General features: G+C 39.2%; 1 protein-coding gene across 2 annotated transcripts in view; it reads right to left on the bottom strand.

Annotated features, from left to right (window-relative positions):
• The window catches only part of LOC146678517 (CUB and sushi domain-containing protein 1-like), a 479,448-nt gene that overhangs the window by 352,001 nt on the left and 110,350 nt on the right, over positions 1-17,097 (bottom strand). For both annotated transcript variants that reach the window (XM_085400429.1, XM_085400436.1), the window contains exon 2: positions 5,215-5,431. In XM_085400429.1, the coding sequence (XP_085256555.1) occupies positions 5,215-5,431 (217 nt within the window). The remainder of the gene's footprint in view (positions 1-5,214; positions 5,432-17,097) is intronic.

Raw genomic sequence — 17,097 nt, 5'->3', positions numbered from 1 at the left:
TACGCATGATCCAAGGGCAGTTGGAGGGGTGGCTGCTAGAGAAAGATATATCCTGTGTCTTCTGTGTTCTTCTTTCTGAACAAAGAGAGGGCAGTCAGCTCCTCTTGGCTGCATCCCACTGTCCATGTAGGCAGCCTGATGGGTTCATATCAGCACTAGCTGAGAAGAGGAGAGGGTTTTAGGTCAACTGGCCGATGACTGGCCTTGTGGAACTCAGAGAACAGCCGGATAATTTAAATCAGCTCTTGTATGTGCAGGCTAGGGCTGAACGATATATCGCATTTGCGATAATATCGCGACGTGATCAAGTGCAATTTTCTAACCGCAAAGGCTGCGATTATACTGCGATTATAAGGCTGTCCAAATTACTACCATATCCCAGAATTCATAGCGCGGCCCAGCCAAACTCCAGTTTCCAGCAATGGCGGCCGCTACTAAGTTTTAAAATTACTCATACTAATCTTTCTGGGTCACAAAATAAACTTTTAACATATTTTCAGGCGAGAAAGTAGTTGTGTAAACATCAAATATCTGCTCGGTTTATCAAGATATCCCATATTTGCAAAAGTGCTTCGACGTTTTCAGAGGCGTCTGCTACCCACCAGCTCGACAGCTAGCCGGGAGCTCGAGGATTACTGATGCGGCCGAGAACGGCACAACTCCCGGCACATCATTTTCAGATCACCGCGGAGTTTCGCTGCTCGGGTTAAACGTAATATATAAGTCACTTAGACAACCTAAAAATGTTATTGTTGGGCTTTTTTCAGTGTTTTGTTTGTTCGTGAGTAAATCGGTTTGGCTGAGATTAAAGTTATTAGATTAGATAAAATAAAACTTTATTAATCCCCCGGGTGGGTTCCTCCTTGGTTTTCACACAGCTGACTAAACGTCAAACAGAAAACTTATTAAACAGAAGTATGAGACAGTCGAGAATTTACACCAGTGTCTGGTTATATTTTAGATAGCAAGAAGCAGACGGCCGAGTTTATTAAACTCCACCGAGACAGCGGTGACGCTAATCAGAACTAGCCTTCTGATTAGCTAATCAGAAGGCTAGACCGTCCAATTTCACGCCTTTAAACTTTAAAGGCGTGTTTGTGTGTGTGTTTATACAATTGCTATTATGTTTGCACTTTATGTGTAATGTTACTGACTGCAGAGATCAGTAAGATGTGTGTATTTTTTATTTATTAGTTTTATTTATTTAATATTATTTTTTTAATTGAATGACTGTCTAGTAGTTCACAGATGTCGAAAAACTGAGTGTGGTAAAGCCACTGATTTTTTTTTATGTATATTTCTGCAATCTGCACATTGTACTGACTTTCATTTTAATGTTTACACCAGGGTTCCTTGTCAGCACTTTATGCTCAGATGTTTGTAAGCTAAAAATAAACTATTGTGTATGTTCAAATATACTGTTGTGATTGAAGAAGTTAAATAAAAATGTCAGTCATCAATTCATGCATCACCTCATGTCATCATAACAGAGGTCTGTCTTCCAGGAAAGAACAGTTTAAAATTAATGTAATATAGTATTGGCCATACTATATGATGTATTGCTTGTCTTTTTTTAATAATACAGAAGACAAAGACCTTAAAAAATAATCGCATATCGCATCGCAATCGCAATATTGGGGCAAAAAATCGCAATTAGATTATTTTCCATAATCGTTCAGCCCTAGTGCAGGCTTAAATATTTCATGTAAAAACATAACTTACTCTCTTTTATAAGCAAAAAATAGGATAGTGGGTGAATTCAGTAGCTGCTAACACCCAGCTGGAGCCAAAGGAAGCCTTACAAGCAGGGCTGAAGCTTTGCCTGTACTGACACACACCAGGGAGAGCCCTAGGGCACAAAAGACTGCTGGCCAGTGGTCTAAATTCAGCAATATGCTGCTTGTCCCCAGAAATGTCTGCACTATTCAGAGGAGTAGAGAAGTGCTAACATCAACAGAAGAACTGAAAGAGAAAAAAGTGACCCTTCATCTCCCAGCTTAGTCACTTGATCTAAATGGCACTGGGAATGGACTCCCTGCTGCAACTCACTGCACTTAAGTTCAGAAGCTCTAGGAAAACCCAATATATCACCCTTGCACTGATGTTTTGTGTTGAAGGTTCAAAAAGGAAATACTATTGGCATGTTTGGGTAGTGGTCAGAGAATGTGGGACCCAAATAACTCCAGGGCTAATTATCATCCCTGACAGAGCGACCAGGCTGGCAAAATGTGGCAGCTGCCACAACGGGTCAGCTCACCTGCCAAAGCAGTTATCAGCAGCACAGTGTTTTAATTCTGTTAATAAAGGTGTAGTTCTAAGGTGCAACAAATGGATATATGCTGTCTTCTGTTGAGTCCCATAAGCATGAAGATGTCAGATCTTGAATTTTGGAGCATGCAAAAAAGGTGATAATCAAAGGTGATAACCAAAACTAAGATTTGTATTTCTTGTCTGAAGACATGCACAATGACATCAACGGAAGCTGAAAGCAAAGCTGTCGATTTACCAGTTGAGCTGCGTTCACACCCTCACCTACGGCTACAAGCTCTGGGTAGTGATGAAAGAATGAGATCACAGATAAGAGGCAAACTAGCATTCTCTTAGCGATACGGTGAAGAGCTCAGAGTAGAGGTCCTACTGCTCCATATTGAAAGGAGCCAGTTGAGGTGTTTCAGGCATCTGGCTAGGATGCCTGGAAAAAGGTGTTTAAGGCCTGGGGGCAGACTGGAGAGATTATATCTCTCAGGTGGCTTGGCTTGATGGAGGTGGCCAGGGAGAGGGAGGTTTAACAACCTAAATCTGGATAAGTGGCAGAAGATGGATGGATGGATGAATGGATACATACAGAACACTTTATGTAAGTAAAGTAAATCTTAACTAGTCGGCTTTGCAGCTGCAGCGTTTAATATACTTTTAGTTTCTTTAGACATTTCATATGTTTAATCATTGTGCTCATTTCAACATGCGCAAGCTCATTTCACTCTTAAATCAGACCTATCTTTTAAAAGAGATTTTGTAAATTAACAGAGTAAAGGCTCTAATACGGCTATGCTGTGAAGTAGTCTCTTGAGCTAGTCTATCTCATGAGATAATCGTACCACAGTTCAATGAGGCCAAGCATAACAAAAGCCAAAACAAATCCCTCTTAGTCACGTCTGGTTGGTGTGGATGTAAAAAACAAGCAACAGGTAGAATAATGAGGTCGCATACACCAACGCTGCAAAAGATCCACTGAAATAATCATACACTAAGTACAGGCAACTACAACTAGCACGTGGCATACACAAATGATAAACGCAGAACAGATAAAGAGGGTGACACTACTGACACAAAATCTTACTTTGAGCCTATAAAAACTTGGATTCTTTTCTTAAATTATTCTCTTTTCTTTGCCCATGGTCATTTTCAGCATAACAGCACACCAAGGATCCTTATGGTAGTATGCTGAGCACAAAAATGAGGCTGCATTTACAGTAAACCTCCACACAACCCAATCACGCTGTACAGTCTATTCCTTGCTTATCCATCCACTAAAAGAAAAAAAGTATTCTATTCAAACACTGACTCATAATACAGCAATGTGATGTATTCAAGGAAAAACCCGATGTTATCCATAACTGCTCCACCAGCCTTAAACACTACTTGGTGCATTCCCAGCTCATCCCTCCTACACACAAGCAGAGCACTATGAATAAGCTTCCTACAGTTTGCCAGCTCTGTCGATGATGTTCTCTCTGCCCTTTTTGCAATAATATTACATTCTTTCCACTCACTAAATAGGGATGCTGCCAATTCATCAGTGGCTTATATATATTCCTGCACATTTTTGTTGATCCACAGGGAACACTTTTAGTTAACCACTATATAGTGCTGTTAAACCTAGTGAGACTTTCTCAGTTTGCATGCTACATTCAAGTTAGCCAAAATAACAGCACTTCAAATTTTGCAGTGAAGTTGTGAAGAAAGAGGATGCTATATTCAGGCCACTGTTTCACTGTTCCATCTGCCTGCATGTCTTTAAGCTACAATTAGGTTTTGGATCTTTGGAACAAGTGGGAGCTGGCAGTCGTTGCTTGATGAAGCCAACAAGACCACATTATCTAAAAAAGGCAGATACAAGATCCTGAGGCCACATGACCTAACACCCCTTTAGCCCTTAACTGAAAAATTGTGACCATAAAAATTATCAACAGATATTATAGTTAGGACTCATTCCTTGACCTGATATCACAGGAGAACAGCACTCTTATCAACTGGAGAAAACCTGTTCACCACCTCTTACCAAGAGAGACTCTAGAGTGGAACAAAGTCCAGATGAGCTCAGCAATTTCTAGTTATTAACTCACAACCACATGTACTGGCTAAGAGTCCTTAACCACCAGAGGAGTTGCATTGGGGATCTCCACGTCTGAATACCTGAGGCATCTAAACTAGATGTACTACTGCACTTTCTTACACCTACACACATTTCACTAAACACCTGCCCTATTCGCCAAACTTGCTTCTGTGACTTTGCCCTCTTGTAACTATTTTGAGATGCTGGAGGAGTTCCAGCACGTATCATAAAGGCATAAGTATAAGGTGGACTTCTATGGAGCAGCTGCACTTTATTCAGATTATGCTGAATTGGGCAATAAGCCAAATTTAATCAATGAAGCTCACTCCTGCAAGTTTTTGAACTCACTTTCAAAAGACAGTAGTCATTAGTAACCTGAAATCTTAGGTGATGAGTTGTTTATACACCATATCTTTGTTTCCTATACACTAAGATAAGATAAGATAACCTTTATTAGTCCCACACGTGGGAAATTTGTTTTGTCACAGCAGGAAGTGGACAGTGCAAAAGTTATGAATCTAGTAATCTAATATTCAGAAACTAAAATATCTTATACCCCTCGGCGCTGTGCTCCTTTAGGTAGACAGTAATCGGTGTTCCCAACAACTGTAATATTAAAAATGTCTGCTTGGTTTATTTTCTTGTTATTTTACCTGTCTTAAAATTGACAGACAGATTAGAGCTAAGTCTTCTTCTAAATTTTGAAGAAAAGATGGCCAACAAAATATACAACGGTCCAAGTACCAAGTAGATATATGGACATTGCTGATAAATCAGGATGTGGAGGGAGGGAGATTAGGTTGGAAAGAGGGAAGACACTGAGAAAAAAGAGGAACAGGAAACCACATCAGACAGAAAATGAAAGAATGAGTGCTAACCTCATTTTTAAGTTGCCAGGTGAGGGCTGTCCATCATAAACCGATACAATATCAAAGTCTTCCTCCAGCGCCAGAGTGACGAAGGTTAGCTGGATTCGGTTCCTCTCCCCTGTTATTATCAGCCATGTACAGTTGGCGTAGTTGGGATAACCATGGGGGAAACCAGGTGACTCTATGGTGCCATTCAGACCTTGGACTACACCACCACAAGACTCAGCTAGAAGAGAAAGAGATAAGACATGTAAGAAAATGTACATCCTGCATTAAAGTATACATTATACAATAAATATATTTTAAGGATACGATCAGGTTCCATGCATTCTTCAGATTTAGTTTTACACAGAGATTAGAACAGTATGATGAAGAGGGAATATGCAAACAATTCAAACTCCCATGACCAAAGTTAAACGTACATTCTTTTATACATTGTGCCCCACACCCTTTAGAAATATTGTAATGGATAGTATATCTGAAGCAAAAATCGAGCAGAGCTTAAATATGTGCAGTATGCAAAGCCCAGTGTTAACAAGCCCATGTCCTCACACACAACTCAAATATAATGCAGGACATGTCTCACAGCCTCCCTCGACACAGTAGCATATGCCATTCAAAGCTTTCATGCAAAGCACTTGAATATGAACACACATGGCATATATTCAGATTTCATAGCCTCCATCCTCTCAGTGTTATCAGTCTCAGAAACATGATCATCCAGAAAAAAACCTACCACAACACATACACTCATATAGACTCATACATGCACAAAAATACTATATGAAGCTTTTTAAATCACATCCACTATGTGATCACATTGCTCGCTCAGTAAACTTCCTTGACCTTGTAGAACCCTTAGACTTCCATCCATCCCATCACTAAATACAGGGAGTGCAGAATTATTAGGCAAGTTGTATTTTTGAGGAATAATTTTATTATTGAACAACAACCATGTTCTCAATGACCCAAAAAACTCATTAACATCAAAGCTGAATGTTTTTGGAAGTAGTTTGTAGTTTGTTTTTAGTTTTAGCTATTTTAGGGGGATATCTGTGTGTGCAGGTGACTATTACTGTGCATAATTATTAGGCAACTTAACAAAAAACAAATATATACCCATTTCAATTATTTATTTTTACCAGTGAAACCAATATAACATCTCCACATTCACAAATATACATTTCTGACATTCAAAAACAAAACAAAAACAAATCAGCGACCAATATAGCCACCTTTCTTTGCAAGGACACTCAAAAGCCTGCCATCCATGGATTCTGTCAGTGTTTTGATCTGTTCACCATCAACATTGCGTGCAGCAGCAACCACAGCCTCCCAGACACTGTTCAGAGAGGTGTACTGTTTTCCCTCCTTGTAAATCTCACATTTGATGATGGACCACAGGTTCTCAATGGGGTTCAGATCAGGTGAACAAGGTGGCCATGTCATCAGTTTTTCTTCTTTTTTACCCTTTCTTGCCAGCCACGCTGTGGAGTACTTGGATGCGTGTGATGGAGCATTGTCCTGCATGGAAATCATGTTTTTCTTGAAGGATGCAGACTTCTTCCTGTACCACTGCTTGAAGAAGGTGTCTTCCAGAAACTGGCAGTAGGACTGGGAGTTGAGCTTGACTCCATCCTCAACCCGAAAAGGCCCCACAAGCTCATCTTTGATGATACCAACCCAAACCAGTACTCCACCTCCACCTTGCTGGCGTCTGAGTCGGACTGGAGCTCTCTGCCCTTTACCAATCCAGCCACGGGCCCATCCATCTGGCCCATCAAGACTCACTCTCATTTCATCAGTCCATAAAACCTTAGAAAAACCAGTCTTGAGATATTTCTTGGCCCAGTCTTGACGTTTCAGCTTGTGTGTCTTGTTCAGTGGTGGTCGTCTTTCAGCCTTTCTTACATTGGCCATGTCTCTGAGTATTGCACACCTTGTGCTTTTGGGCACTCCAGTGATGTTGCAGCTCTGAAATATGGCCAAACTGGTGGCAAGTGGCATCTTGGCAGCTGCATGCTTGACTTTTCTCAGTTCATGGGCAGTTATTTGGCGCCTTGGTTTTTCCACACGCTTCTTGCGACCCTGTTGACTATTTTGAATGAAACGCTTGATTGTTCGATGATCACGCTTCAGAAGCTTTGCAATTTTGAGACTGCTGCATCCCTCTGCAAGATATCTCACTATTTTTGACTTTTCTGAGCCTGTCAAGTCCTTCTTTTGACCCATTTTGCCAAAGGAAAGGACATTGCCTAATAATTATGCACACCTGATATAGGGTGTTGATGTCATTAGACCACACCCCTTCTCATTACAGAGATGCACATCACCTAATATGCTTAATTTGTAGTAGGCTTTCGGGCCTATACAGCTTGGAGTAAGACAACATGCATGAAGAGGATGATGTGGACAAAATACTCATTTGCCTAATAATTCTGAACTCCCTGTAGATGGATACGAATAAATGTAGAACATATATTTTAACCCTATATAAACCTATATAGACACTTCTCACACTGTGTAATTTGTTAAGGAACAAAATGATGTGACATTGATCAGTGGAAACCTAAATCATCAACCCGTTGAGGAAAGGGTTCATAATCACAAAAAAGCCAAAATTAAGATGATTCAATTAGTCATGACTTAACTTTAGCACAGACACATGAACACACACAGTCCTCCAGTTAGAGTTATAGAAAAAATCTTTATACAATATAATTCATGCAATCCAAAGTTTGCAATTTCTATGTTACAATAGGTGTTTCAAACTTAAATATATACATGTACACATGAACATTATTTGCACAGATATATATACTAAAGAATTAAAATAGCTACCAGGCTAATTCAATATAATTCTATAATTCAATATAAGAAAAATATAGCTATTATAATTAAAGCTGTTTTCAAAATGTAAAAATCTAGGATCACTTAACAGAAGTAGTTGATGCTACTTAGAGTCACCAGGAAAGTAAATCAAACATGAAATAAGCTAAGTGAGGAATGCTAGCTGAATACATTTATCAGAAAAACACATACTTGAGGCATGTGTTGTTCGCGGAAATAAAACAGCACACAACTTATGGTACAGAACATTATGGTACAGAACTCCTAATCCAGTCCTTGTTTACTCTTGAAGAATATACAAGGCACATGGAGATGTGTGGTGCTGAGTGTGTGTCTGTGTGACACACATGAAAGCCAGTAGTAACTGTCAGAGAGCAATGGCCATGTATTTAACTGCACATTACTAAGAATGCAGTCTTTCACACAAACACAGACATGCACACACTCCATTCCCTGTTCACTGGGTCATAATCCAGTCAACCAAATGTTAGCAAAATGTTTGTGAGGCTGTTCTTGTGTATTTTTGTCTTTTTCCATCAGGCTAATATCAGAACCTGCTCATTGAGTACATACCAGATGTTGTTGTATCTCTGAAGAAACAGAAAACACACAAATAAGTAAATACCTACACACAAGCCCAAATGGACAAGCTGGCAGGAACTGAGAAGTACACATACATGTGCGCTCACTAACTTCAAACCATCTGGAGTGTCCAGATTAATTTCAGATTGTTCTTCACTGTGTTTCCAACCCAGTTCACCTCTCCCCCTCAGCCGTATCTGTGTCTGTACCTTATTCTGTCTTCAGTTGTCTCTCTCTTTCTGTCTGCCATCTTTTCTGCTGCCAGATCCCCCTCTTGAGCAGATGGGATAAGAAGAATTCAGCGGATATGCACATCAACCCGGATACCATATTGTAAGCATCATACTTGGGGCATTTCAGTAAAAAGCACTTTGCATTATCTAAGAGGATAAACAGAGTTGAGGACTCCCTCTTCAGTTTCCTAACTGAAGAGGGAAACTGACTGATTTCTACTGTTAGTAGTGTGTTCTTAGCTATGCTACCTATTTATATCAGGGAAGTAAAATCCCGTAATTTGTTTTTTCAGAAGCAACTTCTTGTGGCCCATCAGTGAGCAAACAACTGTGGCCTGCTTTCTAACAAACACTGTAATTCCAACAACTTTTTTTAAATTTAAAAGTAGCATAAAATGAGCTTTTGGTTATCAGAACTTGCCAATAATATAAAACAAAAAGGTTATACACATCGATTTCAATGTGCAAATGTGCTCTAATAACATAATAATAGATTGAAAAGATGGTATATTCTTCTAGTTCTAGTACCATGGACTTTACATAAAAGCTTGACACACCAACTCTAACATCACTGCTTCTGGACTCACATCTGGATTAGTATTGTGGCCAATCACCATTCTGGTTTTGCTGGAGAGGGAAGTTTAGCACTAAACAGTTTCATGTTTGTTCGTAGAAAGCAGAGACACTGATTCCTATCAAATACTGTGATACTTTCATAGTATACAAACAAGTACTAGAATTTCATTCATCAAAATTAGAGTAAAAACGTGGCTCACAGTGTGTTAGTACATTAACTGCACAGCAAGCCATTTTATGTATCAAATTTTTGCATTAAATTATGCTCTGTCTTATATATATCTATACATATGCTTGAAATAAATGATCAATCAATCAATCAACATGCACCAGAAGTCACCGACCTTATATATCCAATGAAAATTGACTTCATTGACTTCAACTAGCTGAGGTGAGACCTAGCTGACAGACACAGGCTAATCAGCACCCACTCTTCACTTAAATCGTCTACATTTCTAGTAATGCATAACTTTAAGCATCATTAGAATGGTAAGCTGAACTGCTGTTGTGAAGCAAAAAGCTAGTAGATATAGACCCTGAGTTTGCTATTCGCTAAGTATGACAGAATAAAAAAAAGAGGTGTGTGTGTGTGTGTGTGTGTGTGTGTGTGTGTGTGTGTGACAATTTCTGTGTGTGTCTATAAGTAGCGAGTGAAATAACCACTTCAGACACAGGCGGATAAAAATGTGGTGCCGTTTGCACACTGTGTAATCAGGTGCTGACGTGAATGCAAATGCTAATATGCACACTGCCAGTCTGTTTCTACACAGGGCTAAGTCTTAGATGTACATTTTGTTTGCTTTAGATCCCACAGATTTGAGGATTTTACATGGTATTTGTGAGGCTTTTAATTATTATGCAAGAAAGCCTGCACAGCAATACTGCTGTGAGATACCACCGGTGAAAAAAAAAGAATGCTTGATGCTTTTCTTATTTGTAACAGGCATTCACAGGAACTGCATGACAAATGTCAGCAGGAAAGCCACAGCAACTTGATGCTTTTCCACTTGTACAATAGTTTTTTGCAATGCGGAAAATGAATTATTTCTTAATCACATCCGCCCTCCATACCCAAACAAAATCTGCTTTGTTTGATAATGGTTTGACTGTGCAATGAAAAAATCTACATAGCAATCTGACAGACTGTTAAATTTTAGGTGCTGAGAAGCAGCAGAGAGGTGGAGAGCTGTAGTGAACTTGACCACAAGGTCCCTGACTCATAAATCAAATGCTGGCCTCTTCTTTCCACAGCGTGCTGGGCCACAAATCAAATGCATCTTTCTAAGTTACGCTGTGTAGAACTATTGACTGCAGTGATTCAATACCAGCTATGAAAAAGTAGAGAGGAGAGGAGAGGAATCTGTTGTCTGTTTTCCTGGTATCCTCTTTTCCTTTCCCTCGTTGCCTCTTCCCCCTCACTCTTCTCATGTACCACCCCCTCCCTCTTTTTCATTATCTCTGTGTCAGAATCATTGTGTCTCTCCCACATTATGTTTGTCTCTCTGCAACCCTCCATCTCTCTCCATCTCCTCTTTCTATATCTTCCTCTCTTAAACCTTCTGTCCATTCTTGCTCTCTTTATTACACCGGTGTTATCACCATGCCTGTACCTCTCTCCATGCATCTCTGTCTACCTCGTGGTCTTCCTCCCTGCAGCTCAATTCCTCTATCTCTTCCCCCAGCTCTGTCATCATTACCCCCATCCTTTTTCCTCTTTCTGCCTCTATCCTGCTCTCTCATCCCTTCATCCAATCTGCTCTCTGTACATCACTCGTTCACCACAATTATCTTTGTATTAGCATCATCTCATCTTTCCCTAAGCGTCATTACGTTTCTTTCTCATTTCCTCAGTATTATTATCGCTACGTCACTTTGTCTCTCTCCTGGTATCATTATATCTATCTTCTGTGTTTCCTCTCTTATCCTGCTAGAGTGTTAGGTTGTTTTCATTCCACCCACTCACCTGCTATATTTATCACACAAAGAACAAATACCACAACCTCTCTCTGTCTGTCTTTCTCTCTATCACGGTCTTTGTCAGCCCCCCTGTCAAACTGTTTAAGTAAGTGGGGCTGCAGATAGATTCAGGCATTCAGGGCATTTAGCTGGTGCTCACTGGGGATAAAAGCAGGTCTCTGGAAAATAGTATGAAAGTCCATCTGTGCAGTTAACTATGCTAAAAACTGTTTTGGAAAATACGTTCTCCTGTGCTCCTGTGTAGGCAGTTACTTCTAACACTTGTTCGCTAGTCTGAATCCTTTTACAGCCATCATTAAGTTCACTTTACTAAGAGTAAGCACACATATTTTTAATTAGAATTACATTTATTTTAATGAGGGTGTGCAGAAAAGTGATGATTTTGAAAGCAGGTAGTCTTTTGCCCAAAATTTCAACTCGGTGATTTTACTTTTTGAGGCCAAGATCATGTTGTGCAATATTTGCTTTTGCCACAAAAATCATTCAAGTGCAAACTGACAAACTAATAAACACTGAACAAACAGAATAGAAACCTTTTGTCAATTAAATCAAAGGGGCGATATGTCAAATTCAATATTAATATACTCAATGTTAACCAAATGTGCAAAGACAATAAGAAGAGGGCAGCTAAACAAATGCAAGGTAAGGGAGAGCACATGCTCTAATACCAGTCACCATAACAACCAATGGATATTGAAAGACATGTATCATGCTCCATATGACACTCACGCTCACACACAAATGGAAAAACACACAGAGTCACACAGGAAGAATCAAGGCTACATCCAGAGTAAATCCCAAACATTGTCAGCAAGGAATAGGGGTTGCTGTCTGAAGATAGCAGAGATAGATAGGATTAATGGCGTGTGTGTGTGTGTGTGTGTGTGTGTGTGTGTGTGTGTGTGTGTGTGTGTGTGTGTGTGTGTGTGTGTGTGTGTCAGACGCACGATCAAGGATAGAGCAGACTGAAATAACGATAAAGGGGGAAAAGGAGATCATGGCAGAGAAATGCACACGATGTGTTTCTATGTACATTGTGGGGAAAAAAAAAAAATATATATATATATATATATAATTCTCACTTTCAAAAGCTCAAAAGCCAACCATCTGAATTTCTGAGGAAAACCAAGTGTCTGCATATGCAATCAATCATCTTTTAACCTACAGCTCAATAATTATGATCTGATTAAAGTGAATGAAAATGAATCACAGGATTAAAATCTAGCTGAAGCTACACAACCAAACACAAACTTCAAACTAAAAATCATTTGAAAGTACATCACTGGTCTTACTACCACTCTTTCTCCATCTGTGAAAACTGTAAAGTAGATCTGATTCATCATCGAAAATGTTTAGAAACCAGGTTATTAATTTTTCAGTATTAGTGTGCCTGCAGACATGGTTGTTCATAAGCACCAGTGGAAATTCTGTCAATCCATTATTTGTATTTGCTTCAAAAGTCTCAGTAGAGCAGCCCATACTTATTTGTTTGGGGTTTGGGGAGCTGATGTCAGTCCAGTCACGCCAAAGCACGAGGGGCATTTTTATGAAGTGTTGGCAAATGCAGTGCGGAAATGTGCCACAATAACAGCTCATTACCGAAGACAAGAAATAAAAGAGTTGTGCAGATTGTCTTTTTATGTTCAAATAATTTCAATCACATGACTGGCTCTCATATCAAAGTAAAAAAGGTGACTGAGATGTTACTGTATCTTTGTACTCCACACAGGGACCTGAAGTCAAAATGGACTGACTAAAAAAAGAACAAGACTAGAACACGACTGTTCGGTCCTTAGTGTGACTGTTTTGTTTGGTACATTTTGAAACTCACAGTACAGATATTTTTAAACTCTCTCGTTTTACCTGAGTTTGCCTTAGTCAGACAGGGTGCATTGTGACAAAGTATATGATCCATAAAAGCTGTTTTGAGCTTAAAAGAGGGAGGTAAGGAAACAACTCCGCACCCTATGGCAAGGTAGAAGAGTTTTGCCCACAACCTAGAAGCGTCATCATAGACCTGTGGGTACAAATGAAGCAGCTGTTATGGATTCATGCAACATCATGTGTCACATCAATTAAACTGGTTCTTTAAATCTGCAATAGGTGATTTGTTGGAAACTTAATGGCAGTGGAAACAAAGCCTAAAATCTATACTTTATCAATGTGAGAAAATTTAAATTCCAATGTTTGCTTAGTTTGGCACTATTTTCTAAGCAAAAGTGTACCTCCATGAAGTTTTTATGTAAGAGGGTCAGTCACAAAAATCTGAGTACTTTCTTCTTTCTTTTATATGGTGTCAGTTATTGCTGTACAGAGGAGGCATCACAGAGCTTTAAGAGTGCATGCTGGGAGAGTGAGACGTTTCTCCACTTGTGTCAGTTTATTTTGAATGACAGATGAAGTTGTGATAAAAACGTACAGATCACTAAGCCAACTAATTCTAAACTTGCTCTGTGGGAAATTGTGGTTTCAGTGGGAGGAATTTCACAGCCTGCGCAATGGGTTTCAAAGAGAAATGGCTGGAGAAAGCAGAGGGATGATGGCCCTGCACTGAAAATACTGTTGTTGTCTTTTTTTCATTGTTAAATTAAATTAAAATTAACAATGAAACATTAAACTGAATTTTCCATTTTAATGGAAATCATTTCAGCACCATGGACAGTGCATGTGGCTGTCATAGCAATCTCATAGCTGTGCTCTGACATGCACTTTGACATGACATGTGAAATATGGATCACAGGTACAGGAAATCTGCATTTTTATTTTTATTTTTTACTAAAAAAATCCACAATAGAAAAATTGTAGTGGTACTGTTAACGCCAACAGTTGGAGAAAAATGGAAATAAACCTTTGTCAGTCAGGTATTTCCTATCTGTGTCTTGTTGCATTGAGTTGATTGGCCACAGTTTGACCATGTGAGTGGCTGAAAGATCGTTACATTAAAGAGCAGTTGAGGGAGTAACTAACAAAGAACCCATGCGCACACATACACAAAGTTTATTTTGTGGCAGGAGAAAGAAGAAAGAAATCAGCACCTTGCATAACTAATGTCAATCCAAAGTAAAGTTGCGTGTGTAAAAGTAACATTCCTTTAGTTTAACTTTTAGTTTTTCTTCCAGCACCATGTAGGAGTGCATCAGCCAATGAAGGAAACATGCAAATATACACAGAGCCATCTTACTAGAATAGATGTGACAATGGAAATCGCTGATGCCCCCCTAGCATGCGCTGTGTCTAAAAAAAGAGGCAGTATGCTCAGTTTTTCGCTTACTTTGGAGATAGGCTAAAACAACAACAACAGAAACAAAATGTATGAATTTCTTTGTATTCTTGAAAAGTAACCCCAGAAATATGATATACCCCCACAAGCCAGAGTCAGCACACAAGAAACCACACACAGATTTTCCATCAGAAACATGCATAGGATCTAAGGTCAAAGCTAGCTGGAAACATTTTAAATCAACAAACTCAGCAACCTCCTGAATGTGTGTTAGAGCTCAGCAAAGCAAATTGGGTGCTGAAAGCAAGCTATGTAAGCAATCCTATATGTGTTTTGTCTATAAGTGTGTTTTTGAGTCTGCATGTATGAGGCGATATGGCCTTGGGTGTATTGGAGCGTGTTGGTATGTAGTAAATAGTGCTATTATGCTGAGATATTGTAATATAAACTGAAACTAGCGATCAAGAGTGGGTCACTCTGTCACTGATGAAAAAAACAGAAGCCTGGCACCTCAAAGTCCCACATCTGCATTTGTTTTTGTCTTTTGCTTACTCTCGTTCTCTGTAATTTTATCCCTTTCTAAGTATTATCTTTCTCCCTGACACTGGAAATCAATTGCTTGTTTCATCTGACAATAATGCTGTTTTTACTGCAAACAAAAAACCCCAAAAACAAATGAAAGTGGTCCTGCGGCCATTGAAAGTGAACAGTGGTTTTCTATTCTCTAAATAAAAGCATCACCAATTGTTTTCCCCCTCTATGATCCATCACAAGTAGCAGCTTTAGTCTTTAAAGACAGCTTTATTGTTGTTGTCCCAGTCTCTGTTTCTGAGTTTGTTTTGGTGGTTTTTTATTAAAATGCAGTGTTTATTGTTGCTAACTGATAACAACCATCTATCAGTAAGGAAAAAGACCTTGGGATACACGCTAATGTTGCGATCGTGCTTTATTTTATAGTTTATGAATACTTAGTAAGCGATTGCTCTCCAGGTTTTCTGAACACCTTTCATATCCATATGCACATCTCAGCATAGTGTGCAGTTTAAAAACTTTAAAAAATTGAGGAAACTGGACAAGTGGAGGAGAAAAGAAGAATCGGTATGCCCAAAATAAACTATCTACAGCAGATAAACAATACTTGAAAGTAATTTCCTTGACAGCAGAGACGTGACATAGCACCTGGCCATTCAGTTGCTCCATCTGCTGACTGGCTGTCAAGAAGTTATTCTTAAGGAAGGGAAAAGGGCAGAAATCCTGATTGTCAGCTTCAAATCATTGTCAGCTTGAGACCAGGAAAGAGGTGCAACAATGAATGTATTCAGCCATCTGTAAAACATAGTGAAGGCTGTGTCATGGAGCTGAGCTGCCAGGCAGTGGTGTTGGAGATCTTGGCAAATTATAAACACAGAAAAGTACCATCAGATTTTCATCCGCCATGCAGTACGATCAGGAAAATGTCTGATCAGCATCTGCCAATGCAGTAAAAGCATACCCGGATAGACGAACACACAGTCATGGATTGGTCTCCCCAGATCCCAGACCCACCATTAAAGAATCATCTTGACAGAGAGCAGAACAAACGGCAACAGCATTCAAAGAAGAGCTTTGAATATCCTTCAAGATGCCTGGAAAACTATTCCTGAAGACTACTTAAAGAATTTACAAAGAGAATTACGGTTGTTTTGTAGAATAAAGATGGTCATACCCAATACTTATATACTGTTTTTCCCTACATGTTTGAATGTTTCAACAAATCACTGTGCTTGTTTCCCATTTTCCAAGCAAAACATACAGAAACGAGGCATGGCTCAAACTTTCGCTTAGTAAATCTGAACCCTTATACCTACTGTTCCTTCATGCTTTCACTGTGTGAGCCAGGTTTTGATCTTAGCCAATAGTTTTTGTTGATTTAACTAAAAAAAAATGCACGGTGATTAAAATAAACATTACAAACACGTGCACGAGTAAACAGATAACTACATTAAAAGACACATTTTCTTTTCACACATTAACCTGTATGCAGTTTTGTTTGTCATTTCTTCCTATTTAGGTGCAGGTGTATGTATCATTGGGATAGACCTGCACACACGCACACACACACACACACACACACACACACACACACACACACACACACACACACAGAGAGAGAGAGAGAAATGGAAACCCAAATTATACCTTCATAAAGGAATCAAAGCCTCCCCTGTCCAGGTGTGTCCCTTATAATTTTATGTTAATTTCCATTAGAAACTCTTCCTGCTGTGAAAATTATCCACTTATCTTCCTCCTTTCTCTTTCGCTCTCATGTCTCTCAAACAACCTTCATTTATCACTATGCTCTTTTCACACTATAATTTAATTTTATTTATTTAGGTATCTTTTGAGCGTTGAAACAACGACTGTTGTAGCAGGAAGACCTAAAAATGGAAGCTAGTTTAAACTTCATTTTAAAAA

This window comes from Rhamphochromis longiceps, linkage group LG1 (assembly GCF_057381845.1).
Source record: "Rhamphochromis longiceps isolate RC_006_pf linkage group LG1, R_longiceps_female_GT1.1, whole genome shotgun sequence".
Classification (NCBI taxonomy): Eukaryota; Metazoa; Chordata; class Actinopteri; order Cichliformes; family Cichlidae; genus Rhamphochromis; species Rhamphochromis longiceps.
Note: the sequence above shows the minus strand (reverse complement) of the source record. Positions and strands in the feature narration are given on the sequence as shown.